The 17,088-nt window shown below is 36.7% G+C and overlaps 1 protein-coding gene across 8 annotated transcripts in view; it reads left to right on the top strand.

Moving 5' to 3' along the window:
• PARG (poly(ADP-ribose) glycohydrolase) overlaps positions 1–17,088 on the top strand; it is a 137,657-nt gene that overhangs the window by 55,563 nt on the left and 65,006 nt on the right. For all 8 annotated transcript variants that reach the window (XM_064594944.1, XM_064594946.1, XM_054508278.2 and 5 more), the window contains 3 exons: positions 8,139–8,218; positions 12,110–12,170; positions 16,955–17,030. In XM_064594944.1, coding sequence (XP_064451014.1) covers positions 8,139–8,218; positions 12,110–12,170; positions 16,955–17,030 — 217 coding nt within the window. The remainder of the gene's footprint in view (positions 1–8,138; positions 8,219–12,109; positions 12,171–16,954; positions 17,031–17,088) is intronic.

Below are 17,088 nucleotides of genomic sequence, written 5' to 3'. Positions count from 1 at the left end.
GGGATCGTGTAGTGGTTGGGGTGGAGGTGTGGTGACATTTGAAGGGCAAGTCAGTGTGATGGTGACAGACTTGTTCAGTGAGTGGGTGAAAGGAGGCCTCCAGGGTACTTCTTAGGTTTGTACAACCAGGCATGTGCCTTTAGTGTTCTCTGCTTTTCCTCCTGTACCACCTACCCTACTTTGTTATAATTGCTTGTTTCATCCTTTCAGTGGGGACGGGGATCTTTTTTTTTTTTAATTAATTAATTTATTTGAGAAAGAGAGCTGGGGGAGGGGCAGAGGGAGAGAGAGAATCTCAAGCAGACTCCCCCACTGAGTGTGAAGCCTGAAGTGGTGCTCAATCTCACAACACCGAGATCATGACCTGAGCCGAAATCAAGAGTTGGACATTTAACTGACTGAGCCACCCAGGCGCCCCCTTCAGTGGGGACAGGGATCTTATCTTTCATTAGATTTCATGCATTGTAGGCCTTCAATAAATCCACATTGAGTGAATGAAAATAAACTTTACAGATGGAACGTTTGAGAAATTGATTAGTGGCAGAAGGCTAGGACTAAAACTAGTTCTTAGTCTACTGTTTTTTATTTTTCAAACTGCATCTTATCCTTAGCAATTAGGAAATGTTTTTGTTTTTTTTTTAAAGATTTTATTTATTTGAGAGAGAGAATGAGTTAGAGAGAGCATGAGAGGGGGTGGGTCAGAGGGAGAAGCAGACTCCTTGCTCAGCGGGGAGCCCGATGCGGGACTCGATCCCGGGACTCCAGGATCATGACCTGAGCCGAAGGCAGTCGCTTAACCAACTGAGCCACCCAGACGCCCCTATTTGAGAAATTATTAAAGAATTTTTTTATACTCATAGTTAAGGGCTATGCATCTCTTGCAGGTTTTCTTTTTTAATATAGAAAAGGAAATGGTCAAATTTTGTATGTAAGTAAACAGTGGAAATTTAATTTTGTAGAAATGTAATTATCTGTTTCCATGAAGAGTATTAGTTATATTAATCATAAGGATCTCCATAGAGTAAATAGTCTTTCTGTTTATCTGGAATAAATGTTTGATCAGCTCCAGGATCACCAGGGAAACTGTAAATTTTAAAATTTCTATCCAGAATTCTCAAGACAGTCCCAGTGGCTCTTTGTTTTTCTGGTTTTGGGTTTTGGTAAGCAGTAGCTCTAATTAATAATGCTTTAGAATTAGTGTTCTAATTCTAGGGGTGAGTAGTCAGTCAGTGCATGTATCTTGATGGTCCCTCAGATAAACCTTTGATGTCTTGGTTACAAGCTTTCTCAGATTGATTCTTGACTTAATTATAGACCTCTTAAATTTATTTTTTAGATAAGAACTATGCATTCTCTTACTAAGTTAAGGTTGTATCAGAGAGCCTCTTTTCCAAAAAAGTTATTTTTAAAACTGTTAGGGATATTTACAAACATACTAAAAAATAAAGAAAACAGTATTATGAACCCATGTTTATCCAACTTCAGTACTTACCAGAATTTTTTATTTTGCTCTGTTTTCATCTATCCAACCCCACTTTTTTTTTTTTTTTAATTTTAAAACAAATTGGAGATGTTAAGTTTCACCCATGAAGAATTCAGTATTTAGGGGCGCCTGGCTGGCTCAGTTGGTAGAGCATGCTACTGTTGATCTTGGGATGGTGAGTTTCAGCCCCATGTTGGGTGTAGGGTTTACTTAAAGAAAAAAAAAAGAATTCAGTATTTAAACTCTTCACAAATCACATTAGTCTGATATCTTGGTTAAATGTTTATAGCCCTTTTCTCAGAAATGCTTAAAGCTCTCTGTGGATAACTACAAATATACATTCCTCATCAGTTAAAACAAGAAAAAGCACAGAAAAGAGAGCGGAAGATTAAGCATGATTAGAATTAGCAATTGTAGGGGTACCTGGGTGGCTCAGTTGGTTGGGCTTGGTCTGACTCTTGAGTTCGGCTCAGGTTATGATCTCAGGGTCCTGGGATCAAGCCCCCATACCTAACTCCACACTCAGCGTAGAGTCTGTTTATCCCTCTCCCTCTGCTCCTCCCCCTCCTTTCTCATTCTCAAATAAATAAAATAAAATCTTTAAAAAAAAGAATTAGCAATTGAATGTAGAATATGACCTCAATTATGTTAAAATATCTGTATTTGTTAATACACCTCTACAGAGGTTCATGTCGGTGCATGTATGAGCATGGAAAATGGACTGGCAAAATTAATAAAATATGATTACCATTTAATGCTTTTATTTCATCCTTTTCTATATTTTTGAAATTGTTTATAATAAGCATATATTACTTTTATAATCAGAAGAAAAATAGTTACAAGTCAATCATCAGAAGTGGAGCAGAAGACAAAGTTAATAAAAAGAGTGGATGATTTTTGTAATTTGATTTTGAGGTTGGAATCCCACAGATTTTTTGAGCCTTTTTAAACAGCTAGCTTCTTCCTTCCTAACTATAGCCCCATAGACACAGTATCATAACCTCCCCTTCCCCGTCACTGTCCATTCAGCATGTAAGAGAAACAAGTCCACAGGGTCCTCTAAGGGTTGGGCCCCTGCTACACTGACAGCATTCTTCTCTCGATAATAAAATAGACCTCAGGTTTGGAATGGCTGACAGGTAGAAGTCAAGAAGTTTTGGGAAGCTTTGGCTTTTGTGACTTCCCATTTCCTGCCATAATTACCAGGATTTATATCAATTTTAAGACATGTGTTAATTTAATTTTTAAGATTTTATTATTTGGATAGAGTGAGCGAGCAAAAGAGAGAGCACAAGTAGGGGGAGCAGCAGAAGGAGAGAGAGAGAAGAGACTCCCTGCTGAGCAGGGAGCCTGATGCGGGGCTCTATCCTAGGATCCTGGATCATGACCTGAGCCGAAGGTAGATGCTTAACCGGCTGAGCCACCCAGGTGCCCCACATGTGTTCATTTTAAAGCATCATTGTTTTTCAGTTAAACTTCTGACAGGGGAATGCTGGAACTTCTTGGCAAAGGCACTTTTATCTTTTTCATTGTGCATGGTCATTTATCCTGAAGTCTGAGCTGGTTGGCTCTGAATGTCAGCATGTTAAGTTTGATGGGAAAAGAGGCTGAGCTATTTTTCTTAATGAAGGGAATATGGGGGCACCTGGGTGGCTCAGTCATTAAGCGTATGCCTTTGGCTCAGGTCATGATCCCAGGGTCCTGGGGTCAAGCCCCGCATCATGCTCCCTGCTCCGAGGGAAGCCTGCTTCTCCCTTTTCCACTCCCCCTGCTTGTGTTCCCTCTCTCACTGTGTCTCTCTCTGTCAAAAAAAAAAAATGAAGGGCATATGGATTTGAACAATATAAGCATTTTATGTAAATGAGTGTTGATTTCTTTGCTGGCCATGAGAATTTTTTTTCATGAGAATAATTCTTAATAACAATACCTAATATTTATTAAGTACTTGCTGTGTATCAATCACCATGCTGTTATTTTTTAACCTAATATATCAAACTTATAAATTAGGTTTTTTTTTTTTTCTTCATTTTTCAGATAAGGAGATGGAGACTTAAAGAGGGTAGGTTACTTCACTAAGTTAGCTGGTATAATTGGGATTCAAACTTAGGATAAAGTTAACCTCTAGAAGCTATGTCCCTTAACCAAATTTGGCCTCTCTTTGAATAATTACTCAGTTTAATTAATTAATACTTCTTATATCATAGCTAATCAGAAACTAGAACTATCCTTAGAAATAATTCTTGATCTGTAAAATGAAAGTCATTCATCAGTCCAGAGTGACCATGAGGGATTTAAACTCATAGTATCCCAATAGCATTTTCACCAAATGAGAGTTTTAATCTATTGAAGATTTGAATACAGGCATATTCCTGTCTCCTGGTTGATGGATATTCTTTTGGTCACCAGAATGTTGAAAATTAATTAAGGGCAGGTAAATCCTGTGGTAGTCTCCACAATTATTTTAGGGAATCCTAGCAGCCAGGATGTCAGCACTTGGCTGCACTGAGATGGTATGTGTTTAATAAGCCTAAACTAGCAAAAAAACCAGGATCATGACTATACATGATCATTGATGCTGTCTGTTAACAGCTTACTTTGATTCTATCTGTGGTAGTTTATAGGTAGGGAAACTTCTATACTAATAGGTTTAGTAAGAATAAATGACTTGTCAGCAGAACTGGGACTTGGACACTGTCTTCTGTTCAGACTCCATGCTCTTTCATTATGTCTCACTTCCTCTTGAGCAAAATGCTCTGAGAGTGCTCCAGAAATGGAAAACAACTAAAAGTTCCCCTTTTTCATGTGACTTATGAAAGATCAAGTACCTAATTTGATGAGCCGTTTGGTAAGCTGATTATGGAGCATTTTGTTGTGGTGGTGTTTTCTTTTTTGCCTAGTTGCTATTTATGATTATAGTTTCTGGCAGTTGGGAGTTGTGTGTGTGTGAGTGTAGTTAGCCTCAAAAGGGCTATGGCTAGCTAGTTGATTGAATAAGAAAAATGGCTAAGAGTATGTGGTGGGAGGCTGACGTCAATAAATTGAATAAGTCTTCCTGTTTTTATTTATTGTTGTGTTCTTCCAGCTCTGCTTAGTTATGTTAAATATCCCTGACCTTTTCCCCTGCTTGCCTTTCAGGGCCTAAACATTCATATAAAGGCTTCCAATGTGATTAGCATTGATGCTTCTGAGATTGCTTAGAAACTGATGGTCAGAGATTAATTGTGGGTTGTAGCAGTGGTCAGCCCAGGAGGCTTTTACATCTGCCTCTTCCCTGGATTGAAAGTGCTGTTGGGGCCATATGGCAGATTGCTTCACAGAAAAGCCAAGAATGACTTTGTGGCTAGGTTCCAGATTATCATTTGCATCCATTTTAAAGTGGAGGTTATAGTGCTTTGAGTTTGATTTACTGTGTACTAATGGGATTAGTCCTTAACTTGAAATCACATGAGGGTGTGTGTGTGTGTGTGTGGCTAGAATTCAATTCCAGTAATGTTATCAGTATTCTATTCAGGGAAAGATTTTATTAAACTATGATTTTCTTTATATGTATGGAAAGAAAAACACCAGTTAATAAGTATCTGACCCTTGATTGACTTATTTCCTTGAAAATAAAAAGTTTTGTTTAGAACAAGAGTGAGCTTGCCTGACTGGCTTTTTCTCTTTGCTTTTTTTAATACTCTCTAATATTCAGTTAAATGCCAAAGTGTCCTTCCTACATGCAAAGGGGTTATTGTGGTGTAGTTTATGTGCATGGTCATCTGCATACCTGCTGACTCAAAATACGCCTTCAAATATACACACCCGGGACTTGAAAACCTAAATTAAAAAAAAAAAAAAATGTTGACAAGTTAAATCTGATGGTGCTTGATTATTATAAGAAGGTCTCATTCTCTTGGAGTCTCTCTTTCTCTGGGTGCTTTTCTCTCTGTGTGCATTTCTGTCTCTCTTCCTTCCCTCTGTCTCCAACCTCATCTCGTTAGTCTCTTCCTCTCCGCCTTCCCAGCCTCATCTTTTTGACTCCCTCCTTTCTCGAGCTCATTTCTCAGTGTCTTTGTCTTCCTCCTCCCCCTAGATGCTGTCTCTCAGATACTACATCACTCTTGTGATTTTCACTCATGTTGTTTGACTGTGTTTTTATGTTATTTTCACTTGCTTTCATACCAGGATAATTCATTTTATTTGGGTGGCTACGCATAGTACTTTCAGACTTCACTGTTGTGGAATTTTAGACTTCATGCAAGGGTTTTATTTTATTTTTTATTTTTTATTTTTTTTAAAGATTTTTTATTTATTTATTTGAGAGAGAGAATGAGATAGAGAGAGCATGAGATGGGGGAGGGTCAGAGGGAGAAGCAGACTCCCTGCTGAGCAGGGAGCCTGATGCGGGACTCGATCCCGGGACTCCAGGATCATGACCCGAGCCGAAGGCAGTCGCCTAACCAACTGAGCCACCCAGGCGCCCCATGCGAGGGTTTTAAACCTGCTTCATCTTCCCTGACTTTCTACCTCCTTCTTGTCTCTTATTCCTACCACCTCACATGCACTTCCTGCTCCATCAGGAAGATGGGAAAGCATATTTGGCTACATAGTGATTTGAAATTAGGCTTGGAGCGACAAACAATACATTGAGATTCTGCTTGACTTTGTACCAATAAGGTTAGGATCTACAAGATAAATAATGGGTGCTCATTTGTAGTAGGTGATACTAACTGCCATATAATCTTCCAGGAAAGTCAATATTGCTAGGGTAATAAATCTATAGTCCCAAGAGGCTCTAAGGCTTACTAATTTGTCATTGTGGTTATGAAATATGTGGACTTCAAAATGATTTTACAAACAACTGACCACAGATAGAAGCTACGGACACTTTTTATGTTTGGGGGAATTATTTCTTAAGGATAACAACCATTTTTTTCCTTACTACATAGCAGTTCTGTGGAAGAGGAACTTTAATTGAATTATGTAGTACATCAGTTCATCTCTAAGAAAAGGTGATGGCTGCCTTTATATTCATACTGTTTCCCTCTACTAAGTAGTAAACCTAGAAAGGGATTTTGCAATGGTTCCCTAGATATTCATTTAGTAAATCACATTTATTTGATACTGGATGTTTAATTAAACTGCCAAGTGGCTTCTTCATTTTGACTATCATTTTGATTTAAATAAACTATCCTGGTTGACATATTGCAGAAGAAACCAAGCTGAAACCTGCACTCTCAAAGATCCTTTCTTTCAGCAGGCAGCTGGATTTTAAGAGTATTTGTAATAAACATTTTTGAAAAGTAAGTTCTTTTGGATGAGTAAAAATTATCATACAGGGACTCTTTTTTGAAAGAGAGAGAGAGAGTTGGAGGGGGGGAGAGGGAGAGAGAGAGAATCTTAAGCAGACTCCATGCCCATCGCAGAGCCAATTCAGGGCTTGATGTAACAACCCTGAGATGATGACCTGAGCTGAAATCAAGAGTTGGACGCTTTTAACCAACCGAGGCACCCAGGTGCCCCCATACAGGCACTCTTAAACTGTTTTTAAAAATCAGTTCTATTTTAAATTTAGCTAAAATACTTTTCTGACATTAGTATTCTTTTCAGGAAATAAGTATTCACATAAATTGTTTTCTCAGAAATTGACCCTGAACATAGAATTTCAGATCATTGAAAACAGGATCATTTGAAATCTACATTTCCTTTCCGTTTCCTAATTCATTTCAGTTCTCAATAGGATTTTCTCATGAAATTAACTTTTCCCTCTCTGCATAGTTACATAAGCTTGCTTTTCTAATCATGAAAAATTTTACCCATTTTGGCACTTATTAAAGTGAACTTTTACTTAAAGGATTTCTGGTTGTAAAGCCAGAGTATATGACTAGAGGCAGATAAATAATACCTCATCATTTATAGCTGCAGAATTTCTTTATAATTTTTAAATGCCTTTGGAAAGCTAGATCTTGTGCCCAAAGCATGCTTTTGTGTTTGAAATCCTTCAGCGAACTCCTTATTCAGGTCATATGCTTCCAAAGCCCTGCTTTTCTTTCCTCAGGATAAATTGCATTATGTGTTACCATTAACAATGCCACGTCATTTCGAAGAAGACTAAACTAAGTAGTGCAAGTCCAGGTTGCTGGAAACTAGATGAGTAGGCATTGTTTTGGTTACTGTGCAAAGGGTGTATCTGTTTCATTACCAAAGATTGGTCAGTCCCCAAATACCTTGTCATACCTGCTTGTCATTGTCATAACCACCCACTGCCCTCCCTCCCCCAACATAATCGTGTGGATTTTTTTTCAGATACCATTTTTGTTCAGTCATTTAACTACCTAGTAATATTATGAATTATTAGTATTTGCCATTGGGAAAATGACTGAGCATTAACTCACTGGCCTAATTGACTTTGGGGGGCCAGATGGTGCCTTCTCCCTGGAGGAACATAGATGGGACAAACACTGTTGTTAGAGAGTGCCATCTGACTCGAACAACTTTTAAGAAGCCTGGTTCTAGTTGGTTTTAGTCCTCCCCAGATGCTGTTTAAATCTGGTTTTCCAGTTCTCTGTCATTATAGAATTGCCTTCCTTTACTTGATAGCAATATATTTAGTTGTTTGTGAGTCATTAAGGCATTTTAAATCACCCTTTTTTATTTTATTTTTGGTCTTTTTCAGGTTGTTTGAAGGACGTTCATCAAGGAAACCAGAGAAGCTTAAAACACTCTTCTGCTACTTTAGAAGAGTCACAGAGAAAAGTAAATTCCTTTCATTCTTAATATAATTTTTATCACTGATGCGGACAGTTCAGATCAAGTGGCAGGTCAGAAACATTTTGTGTTCAAAGTACATCTTCCTGCCCAAACCAAATAATTCAGCATTATAGTCTAGATTTTATGCATATTATATACATTAAATGTGTGCTATGAATATGTGTGAGTTTTATATACTCTGAAATTAGACCAGCAGAACATATTTTAATAGGTTTTCATGAATGAAAAACAGTAAATTAATACTTTGAAAAGAAAGTATATAGACCAGGAAATACATTTTGGGTGTTCTTTATTTAGAGAAGCATTGATTATTAACAGTTAGTGTATTTGCAGAGGATAGCTGATTTGTTGCCTTCCTACTCATCCCTCTCTTGTGGCCCCTTTACATACTTTATAGAGTTCTTATAAAACAGTGTTGTACTTAGTGTTTATATATCTTGTTTTCCCAGAGACTAATCATAACACCTGAGGCAGATATCTTAACCAGTGCTGGAAGTTACTAGCTAATAATAGATCAGTATTGCTACTCTTACCCTAGGAGCTGGGCGACCACAAACAAGTTTCTTAACACCTCTAAGCCTCAGTTTCCTCATCAGTAAAATAAAAGAATAATGGTCAGTTACCTCATAGGATAGTTGTAAGTATGAAGTGAGAAGTTACATGATTAATAAATGTTAGCTATTTCCAGTAGATGGCCTTTCCTAAAGTCGATTATAAGGGAAACCAGAACATCTTAAAGGTTGCTTTTGCTAAGTAGAGCAGGTCAACTCTGGTCAAGTGAAATGAGTTCTTTTCAGTTCTGGTCATTCAGGTTGTCAGATTGTCTCTAAGTACATCATTGACTCATTTTAAGATCAATTTTCTCATATTCTTCCTTTAGTATATAATTTCACATTATAGTATACTTGGCATTTTTTTCTTTTTGAAGGTATTGCTATTAAACATTGTTTAGAGTTTTGGAAAGTAATCAATTATCAGAATGTTGATATTTAAGAGAAAAATCATGCTTCTTTGATAGAGGGTTATTTATTTCTTAACTTATTTTAGTTTTGATCTCTATACTGAATGAAATAATAAAGTAAATGAAGACTCATTTGGGTTTATGAGACATAAAGCCAAATTAGAATTTGTAATAATTTGTTGGAAAGATGAGTACATTTTTTGCTATTCTAAATTTGCTTTGCTAAATAGATTGAATTCCGTTATTATACCTAAGTAATTCAGAGTTTACCTTTCTGTCCTTGGATTCAAATCATGTATGTCTTTTCTAAAAGCTAACTTGTCTAAGCTTTAGGATTTTATTGGCTTTGAGGGAAAATGCTAATATTTTGTTTTTTCAACTAGAAATTTATAACCCATCATAAGTATTAGGAATTGGGCTGAAAAAGATAAATTATAACTAGACATTTTATTTTCTGACTTTTTCATTGTACATGGTAATTTAGTTTTTTGTGAAATATAGTGATACGTGTTGTAAGTTTTTAGGATGTAAAGCTATAGGCTTAAGGAGGAAATACTCAGTAGAACAAAAGAGGTTTGCAAGTTAATGATTAATTTATATAGAAGGTCTGAAGTCTACTTAATGGAAACTACAGAAACCTATTTAACCAATATTTCATCAAATCTAGGACATTATAAATGGTAAAAAGTGTCATTATGTTATGTACCACTAAGAAGGAAAAAACACTCAGGATGGGGAGTCATAGGAGACCTCTTTTACAGAGCTGATTCACCAAAGGTCTGTACCTTCAGTCTAAGGATAGATGAGAAATTAACCTGTGCAAAAAAGGGACAGTAAAGAAACTACAAGTGTCAACATGACACTGGCTAGAGAAGAAACAAAAAAATCTCCCCTGAGAATTTGAACCACAAGCTTCAAGTTTGAGTCTGAAGTCATATTATCAGTGTGATCCACAAAAGCCTGCAACAGTGGATTTAATTCACACTGATCTCAGGTTGATGGTGTTCCCAGATGACCAGAGAAGCAGATACACATCTTCTCTGGAAAAATTCGACTTTAATCTAGACCAGTGGCAGTGACTAGATACCTTCCATTACGAAAAGATGTATCCCAGTTTCAGAAGGTAATATGCCTTTTAGAATTGATAAAATATAATTCCATCAAGACTAACTTTTCAGTGTTGTCAGTGTCTACATTTTATATTTTTAATGAGGATCTTGAGGTTGAAAGATTTTCAAGGGCTTTCTGAATTATTTTCAGGATGGTTTTAGATAAAATATTTTGTAGATGGAGTATATAAAATTGATAATTCATATGCAGTGTATATTGTGATTTTATTAAGAGAAATACTTGATTAACCAAAATAATCTATTCTAGCATAAAAGTTACCTTTTTATGGAAGAGAGGCGGTAAGAATGCTAAGTATTTTTAATTATATCTAAAGAGCCATGTTCTGCCTTTTTTCTGGCTTTGCTAGTGATATTCATTTATGAATTTCTCTTGGGATCTCCTAGTATATATGAAGGACATTTAATATTCTTATCTGCTAAGTTGCTGAATAATGATACTGACATTAATTTCTTATTAATAGAATTGCTTCTCTGGTGTTTGAATTGTTTGATCTCTTGTGAGTTTTAAATATGTTATCCAGGGGCACCTGGGTGGCTCGGTTGGTTAAGCGACTGCCTTCGGCTCAGGTCATGATCCTGGAATCCCGGGATCGAGTCCTGCATCGGGCTCCCTGCTCGGCAGGGAGTCTGCTTCTCCCTCTGACCTTCCTCCCTCTCGTGCTCTCTGTCTCTCATTCTCTCTCTCTCAAATAAATAAAAAAAAATCTTAAAAAAAAAAATATGTTATCCATTTGCCTTAGAGAAATTTCTTAAGGAAATCTTAAGAATATTTTATAACCCGTATTAACAAAAGTCACCCATTAATATTCTACTGTAACAATTCCATATGATTTTTGAGTTGTTACTGCTTGTGACTAAGAGCAGAGAAATGTGGAATCATCCAGAGGAATGAAATGATTGTCAAGCTTTTATTGGGACTCTACCACCATTATCACTAATAGTTCCTGACATATCTCTCCTTGCTTAAGAGCTTTTCTCTTTTTTGCCTCCTTTTCTTTTTAACAGAAGAAAACAGAAGTGGCCTGGCCTTTTTAGTTTGTTCTTTGATTTGAATCAAACAAATTACTTTTGGCCTACTGATTTATTTGTTGCTTTTGCCACTAGTTAGAAAAAAAAAAAGTAAACCTAACAAAAAAGATCGCATTCTTCTAAAATATACTGCGTTTTGATCCCCTCATATCTATTCCTCCTTAAAAACTATGTCATCTTTCTTCTCTAACCTCATAGAACACAGTAATTCCTCCTTCCAGCTAAGGTGCCTTGTAAGTAGAACAATTGCATATCATCTAAGTCCTGGATTTAGCTTTGTCAACTCCAAAGGGCGTGCCAACAATTTTCTTTTTTAATCACAGACATTTTATTTTATTATAAAATGCATAAATGTGTATACATTCACGAGCCTTTAGATGTAAGATTTCTTTGACGTGTCTGCAGATTAAAATTCAGTTTTGTCTTTATTGTGTAAGCTACACTCATTAACGCACCTTTTTTTTTTCAGTGATTTTTTACAAATGTATTCAGTTTAGAAAACTTTACCAGTGGGTACCATTGTGCTGTTTGTATAGTTTTGTGTTTTAGTTGAGGGCTTACTATTTTATAGAAGGAGTTCCTACTGTAAGGATAATATTATTTTAAATCAGTCTTCTGTTGTATTCTAACACTAAGCTTCGTATTTTTCCAGTTAGTTTTATAACCATTGTTAGATCCATTATTTTACTGAATGTATATAATCTTTCCAAAATCAAAACTTCTTTTGCGTGTGTTTTCCTCTTATTGCTTTTGTAGAACCTACTGGCTTGGTGACATTTACAAGACAGAGTCTTGAAGATTTTCCAGAGTGGGAAAGGTAATAATAATTAAAATAATCTGGGAATCTTAGAATTATAAGGGCTCTTTTACCGTGATAGGATTCTATTTTGTAACTCCTGGAAGGATGGTTTCCCAACCTCTTAGTTGCCCTAGTGCTAGGGAGTTTCCTGTAAATGATCCATTGATAGCTCTCATTGTTGGAAAGGTCATGCTATCTGAATCAAAGCCTGTAAGCCTGTGATTTCTACTCTTTGCCTTAGTCTTTTTCTTCTGAAGCAAAGTCCTATTTAGGAGTTTTGTGTGAAGACACTAATATCAACTAGAACACCAATATTTATTTTTTTAAAAGATTTTATTTATTGATTTGAGGGAGAGAGTGAGAGAGAGAGAGAACACAAGCAGGAGGGAGCAGCAGGCAGAGGGAGAGGGAGAAGCCGACTCCCCGCTAAGCAGGGAGCCCAATGTGGGGCTCCATCCAGGGACTCTGGAGTCATGACCTGAGCTGAAAGCAGATGCTTAACCGACTGAGCCACCCAGGCACCCCTAGAACACCAATATTTAATACTAATCCTTACCCTTCTCTTTTGGTTACTATATTTGTATTTTATGGCTTTTCATTCTGGAGGACAAGATGGGGGGAAATTTCTTTGTTAAAAAAAAATGTAAATAGTAGTTACCTAGAATTTGTCTGAATGATAAGAATTTTGAAGTTTGGCTGTTCACATATACTATTGGCAGATTTTGTGAAAGCTGCTAATTTACTGTGTTTTTTTTCTTATTATTTATCTGCAAATAACTGAGAAGAATAATAACCAATCTGAGTTTATTCACATTTGTAAGTTCCTTTGTGCCCTGAACTAGTTAATACATTTCCTAATCTAGAGCAGATCCCAAAGCACTTAAAGAAGAGTAGATCAACTTTTTCATCAAACATGAAGGCATGATCAAACATACTAAATGCGTATTTTGCGTATGCATTCATGTTAACTCTCATTTTCACTTTCTCATAATTTTTATCATAGTTTGTAATTGTTTCCTTTGGAATTAGTGATGAAAGGGACTCACTTTTAAGGAAGTTAACTGGATGAAGCACATCTACTTAAGTGGCTTTCCTGTGGTGTTTCTTATCCATCAAAGATGTTTATTTGTGAGGTGAAAGGAAAACAAACTTACTTTAGGAGGCCGGCTGCATGGCTGAGATGATTATTAGTAGAGGGAGGTGGGTAAAAGATTAAACAAGTGGAAGATAAAAACAAAAACAAAATAGAGCCAGAAAGGAAAAGAACATGTATAGCATTTTGGATGGAGTCTTGGCATATTAGAGATGAAAGGGACCCCAGGAAATCATCTCACCCAGCTGTCTACTAAAAATATCAATCAACTCTATAATATCTGTGACAGATGACAGACAGCTTCAGTGATGGGAAATGCACTGTTTCACCTCAGTGTATCCTGTTGTTGGCTGCTCGTGTTGTTATCTAATACTTTCATTCAGTAAGAAACTCTGTATTCCAAAGAATTTCCGTGCCCCTTCCATTCCTGGTTCTTCCTTCTGGTGGTACAATAAATGAATCTAATTTTCTTTAACATTCAGTTTTCTTCATATATCATCATGCTTTCTTGACCCACCCCCACCTCTAACAGCGCACACAGGTACATACTAAATTTACTAATTTCTTCTGTTTTGCATATAATATGGATTCTAAACCCTTTATTTTTATTCTTGATACACTCTAGGCCATTGGTCCCTCTTAAAATATGGTATCTACAACTAAAAGTAACAGTCTGCTCTTATCTGCCCAGACCAGAATACAGATTGGTTTTCTTAGCTTTTCTTTTAGTATCTGATAGGAATTCAGATGTTTTGATCATCCCACTTTGGTGTAGATTTTATAGATCATGCCGAGGGCTTGTTTTTAATTCAGCTGCAGATCTCTACTCTGCATCTGACATTAATTTGGCATTAACATGAAAGGACATCCATTGGTACATTACCATCTGAGAGAGAAGGAATAGGTCAAAATGCCAGGATTGGCAAGGCTGCTGTGTCAGTGAGATAACTTTGCCCCTAAGTAAGATCGAGATATTCCCCTTAACTTTCATAGGCACAATTCAACTTGATAACTTTTCTAACTTTTTTTGGCTCATTGACCTCTTTTTGTTTTAGCTGCTTCGTAAGTAAGTTGGAGAATGTTATTAATCAATCTCCCAGACTCCACAGAACCAGAAACATGTATTCATTTAAAGAGGAAGGATAAAGAAGAGAGGATTGTTGGTGTTCCCAGGAGTAGGGAGCTAAATGGGTGCCAGGAAGTTAGAGGGTTTTCTGATTTCCAGGTTTCTGCCATGTGACAGTTAACCCAGTGATTATCAGTGAATACCTTATCTGTGCTTAGTTAATCACAGAGAGCCACAATCGTCTGTGTCTTTGATTGTGACTGGTATGAAAGATTTGCTGGGGCCAATCAGGAAGTTGGAGGATGCTTTTATAAAAGTGTCTAGCAGTTTCATAATTTTATTGAGAATTGTACTGTACATTGACAGCTTCAGTTATGAAGAATAGTTGATGACAGATGAGATTTCTGTTTTGAAGTCCTGACTGATAAACTAGAGATTTCTGGATCATGCTTCTTTTTGTCTTTTCAGTAGTATCCTCATGGGTAGTCTCCCTTAGCATAAAATGGCCAGGAAAGTAGGATCAAAAAACAAACAAAAAAGGAAGTTAAAAAAAAAAAAGATCAAACTTGTGTCATTACTTTCTAGAAGAGATTTAGAAAGTAATTTTTCTAAAGGTATAGCATACTGTTAAAGAGTTTGGGCTATTGTTAGGGCTACCTGGCTTCATATCCTTGTTGCTTTGTTGCTTATGAATCTTGGGCAGGTTACTTAAATGCTTTCTGTGCATTATTTTCCCATTTGTAAAAAGAGATAGTAATAGGGTTGTTGTGAGGATTACATGAGTTAATGCAAGTGGAGCTCTTAGAACCTGTACTGAATTGCGTTCTGTTTAAGGCTGTTAATCTATTGGACTGGAGCTTCCCCAGAAATGTATTTGGACTCATTGAAATCAGGAGGAAAGTAAATCCCAATAATAATGCTTCCCCTGTTAAATTGTTTTAAGAAATATATAATTGTTTTAAAAAATATATAGTCCCCCCCCAAAATGAATACCACCCTTATGTAAATTAGGCATTTGGATCTCATCTGTTATATTCTATTGTAATTTATATTTTTTATCAAGTAAGTAATCAGGGAAAATCTGTTACTGAAAAATGTCATCACAAATACTATTAATAAAATGGAATTGGTTTTTTAATATAATGTAAGCCAGGTAAATACTGTAAGGGAGGAAAAAGTTTTTTCTTGACCTAGTTAGGGTCCCAGGCTGGGTCTGAAAACTAAAAGGACAAAGATTTAACAGGAGAAAAGCACACAAATTTGTTTAATGTAAGTTTTACATGTCACAGGAACCTTCTTAAGGAAATGAAGGCCCAAAGAAACAGACCCACTTACTTTTTTGCTAGGTTCAATGAAGAGTAGACATCTCTGAGGAATTTGACAGATTAAGAAATATGAGGTAATTGTAGTTATCCAGGGAAAACTTAGCAAGGCCTGTTTGTTAGAATTCTTGGCATCCCTTTTTCTTTGGATAAGGATGTTCCTTTCCTCCAAATACAGGGTGGGCACCTTGCACATGAGGGTTTTATTACACTGTGAGGAGGGGAGGAGGTCATAGTGACCCTCCTGCTTCTGCCATTTTCTCAAACTTAATTCAGCTTAAAATATTTGATATACCATGATGCCAAATTTTGGGGTAGCATGTCAGTGACTGTGGTCAATGAAAAGGAAAGAAAATAATTGTGACTTACAAGTAATAGATTCATCCATCAATTTTATTAATATAAAAATATCATAGATCAGATTTCTGTGGCCTGTATTTTCATCAAGACACCCCCACCACACACACTCATGTGTACAAGCTAGTGAAAATAGACTCCATCCCAATATATATGATTTATTGCCAAATTTTTCTGTATTTTTCTTTAGGTTGCCAACTCTAGCATAATAATAAAATTGCATAGATTTTTTTTTTTTTTTACATTTTGAGAAGTTTCTCAATTCTTAAAGAAGAGAAACTAATATTTTATAGGAGAAAAATGGGTTTTAAAGCAGCATGTTATCCCATTTTAATTTAAATATGTGTATTTAATATTTGAATAAGAAAAAGTTTGGGAGAATCTATATCAAAAATGTTAACCAGGCACCTGTTTCTGGCTTTTAAGATTTGGAATGGTTTCGGGGCGCCTGGGTGGCTCAGTTGGTTGAGCGACTGCCTTCGGCTCAGGTCATGATCCTGGAGTCCCTGGATCGAGTCCCGCATCGGGCTCCCTGCTTGGCGAGGAGCCTGCTTCTCCCTCTGACCCTCCCCCCTCTCATGTACTCTCTCTCTCGCTCTCTCAAATAAAGAAATAAATCTTTAAAAAAAAAAAAAAGATTTGGAATGGTTTCAATATTTCTTCTCTAGTTATGTATATTTTCACATTTTTCCACAGTGAAATGTTTGTCATTAAAGGTAATGGATTATCGGGGCACCTGGGTGGCTCAGTTGGTTAAGGAACAGCCTTCAGCTCAGGTCATGATCCTGGAGTCTCGGGATCGAGTCCCGCATTGGGCTCCCTGCTCGTTGGGGAGTCTGCTTCTCCCTCTGACCCTCCCCTCTCTCATATGCTCTCTCTCTCTCATTCTCTCTCTTTCAAATAAATAAAATAAGAGAAAAAAAAAAAAAGGAAAAAAGTAAAGGATTATCTTTTTAAATTGTAGATGTGAAAAACCCCTGACTCGATTGCATGTCACTTATGAAGGTACCATAGAAGGAAATGGTCAAGGCATGCTACAGGTAGGTGGATCACAACAGTGTGCATGTGTTTGGGACTTACTCTTGCCAAGCTTCTGAC

This window comes from Mirounga angustirostris, unplaced genomic scaffold, assembly GCF_029215605.1.
Source record: "Mirounga angustirostris isolate CCGP_5_RB_7025 unplaced genomic scaffold, mMirAng1.0.hap1 SCAF_6, whole genome shotgun sequence".
Taxonomy (NCBI): domain Eukaryota; kingdom Metazoa; phylum Chordata; class Mammalia; order Carnivora; family Phocidae; genus Mirounga; species Mirounga angustirostris.
This window is presented reverse-complemented; position numbering and strand designations above follow the sequence as displayed.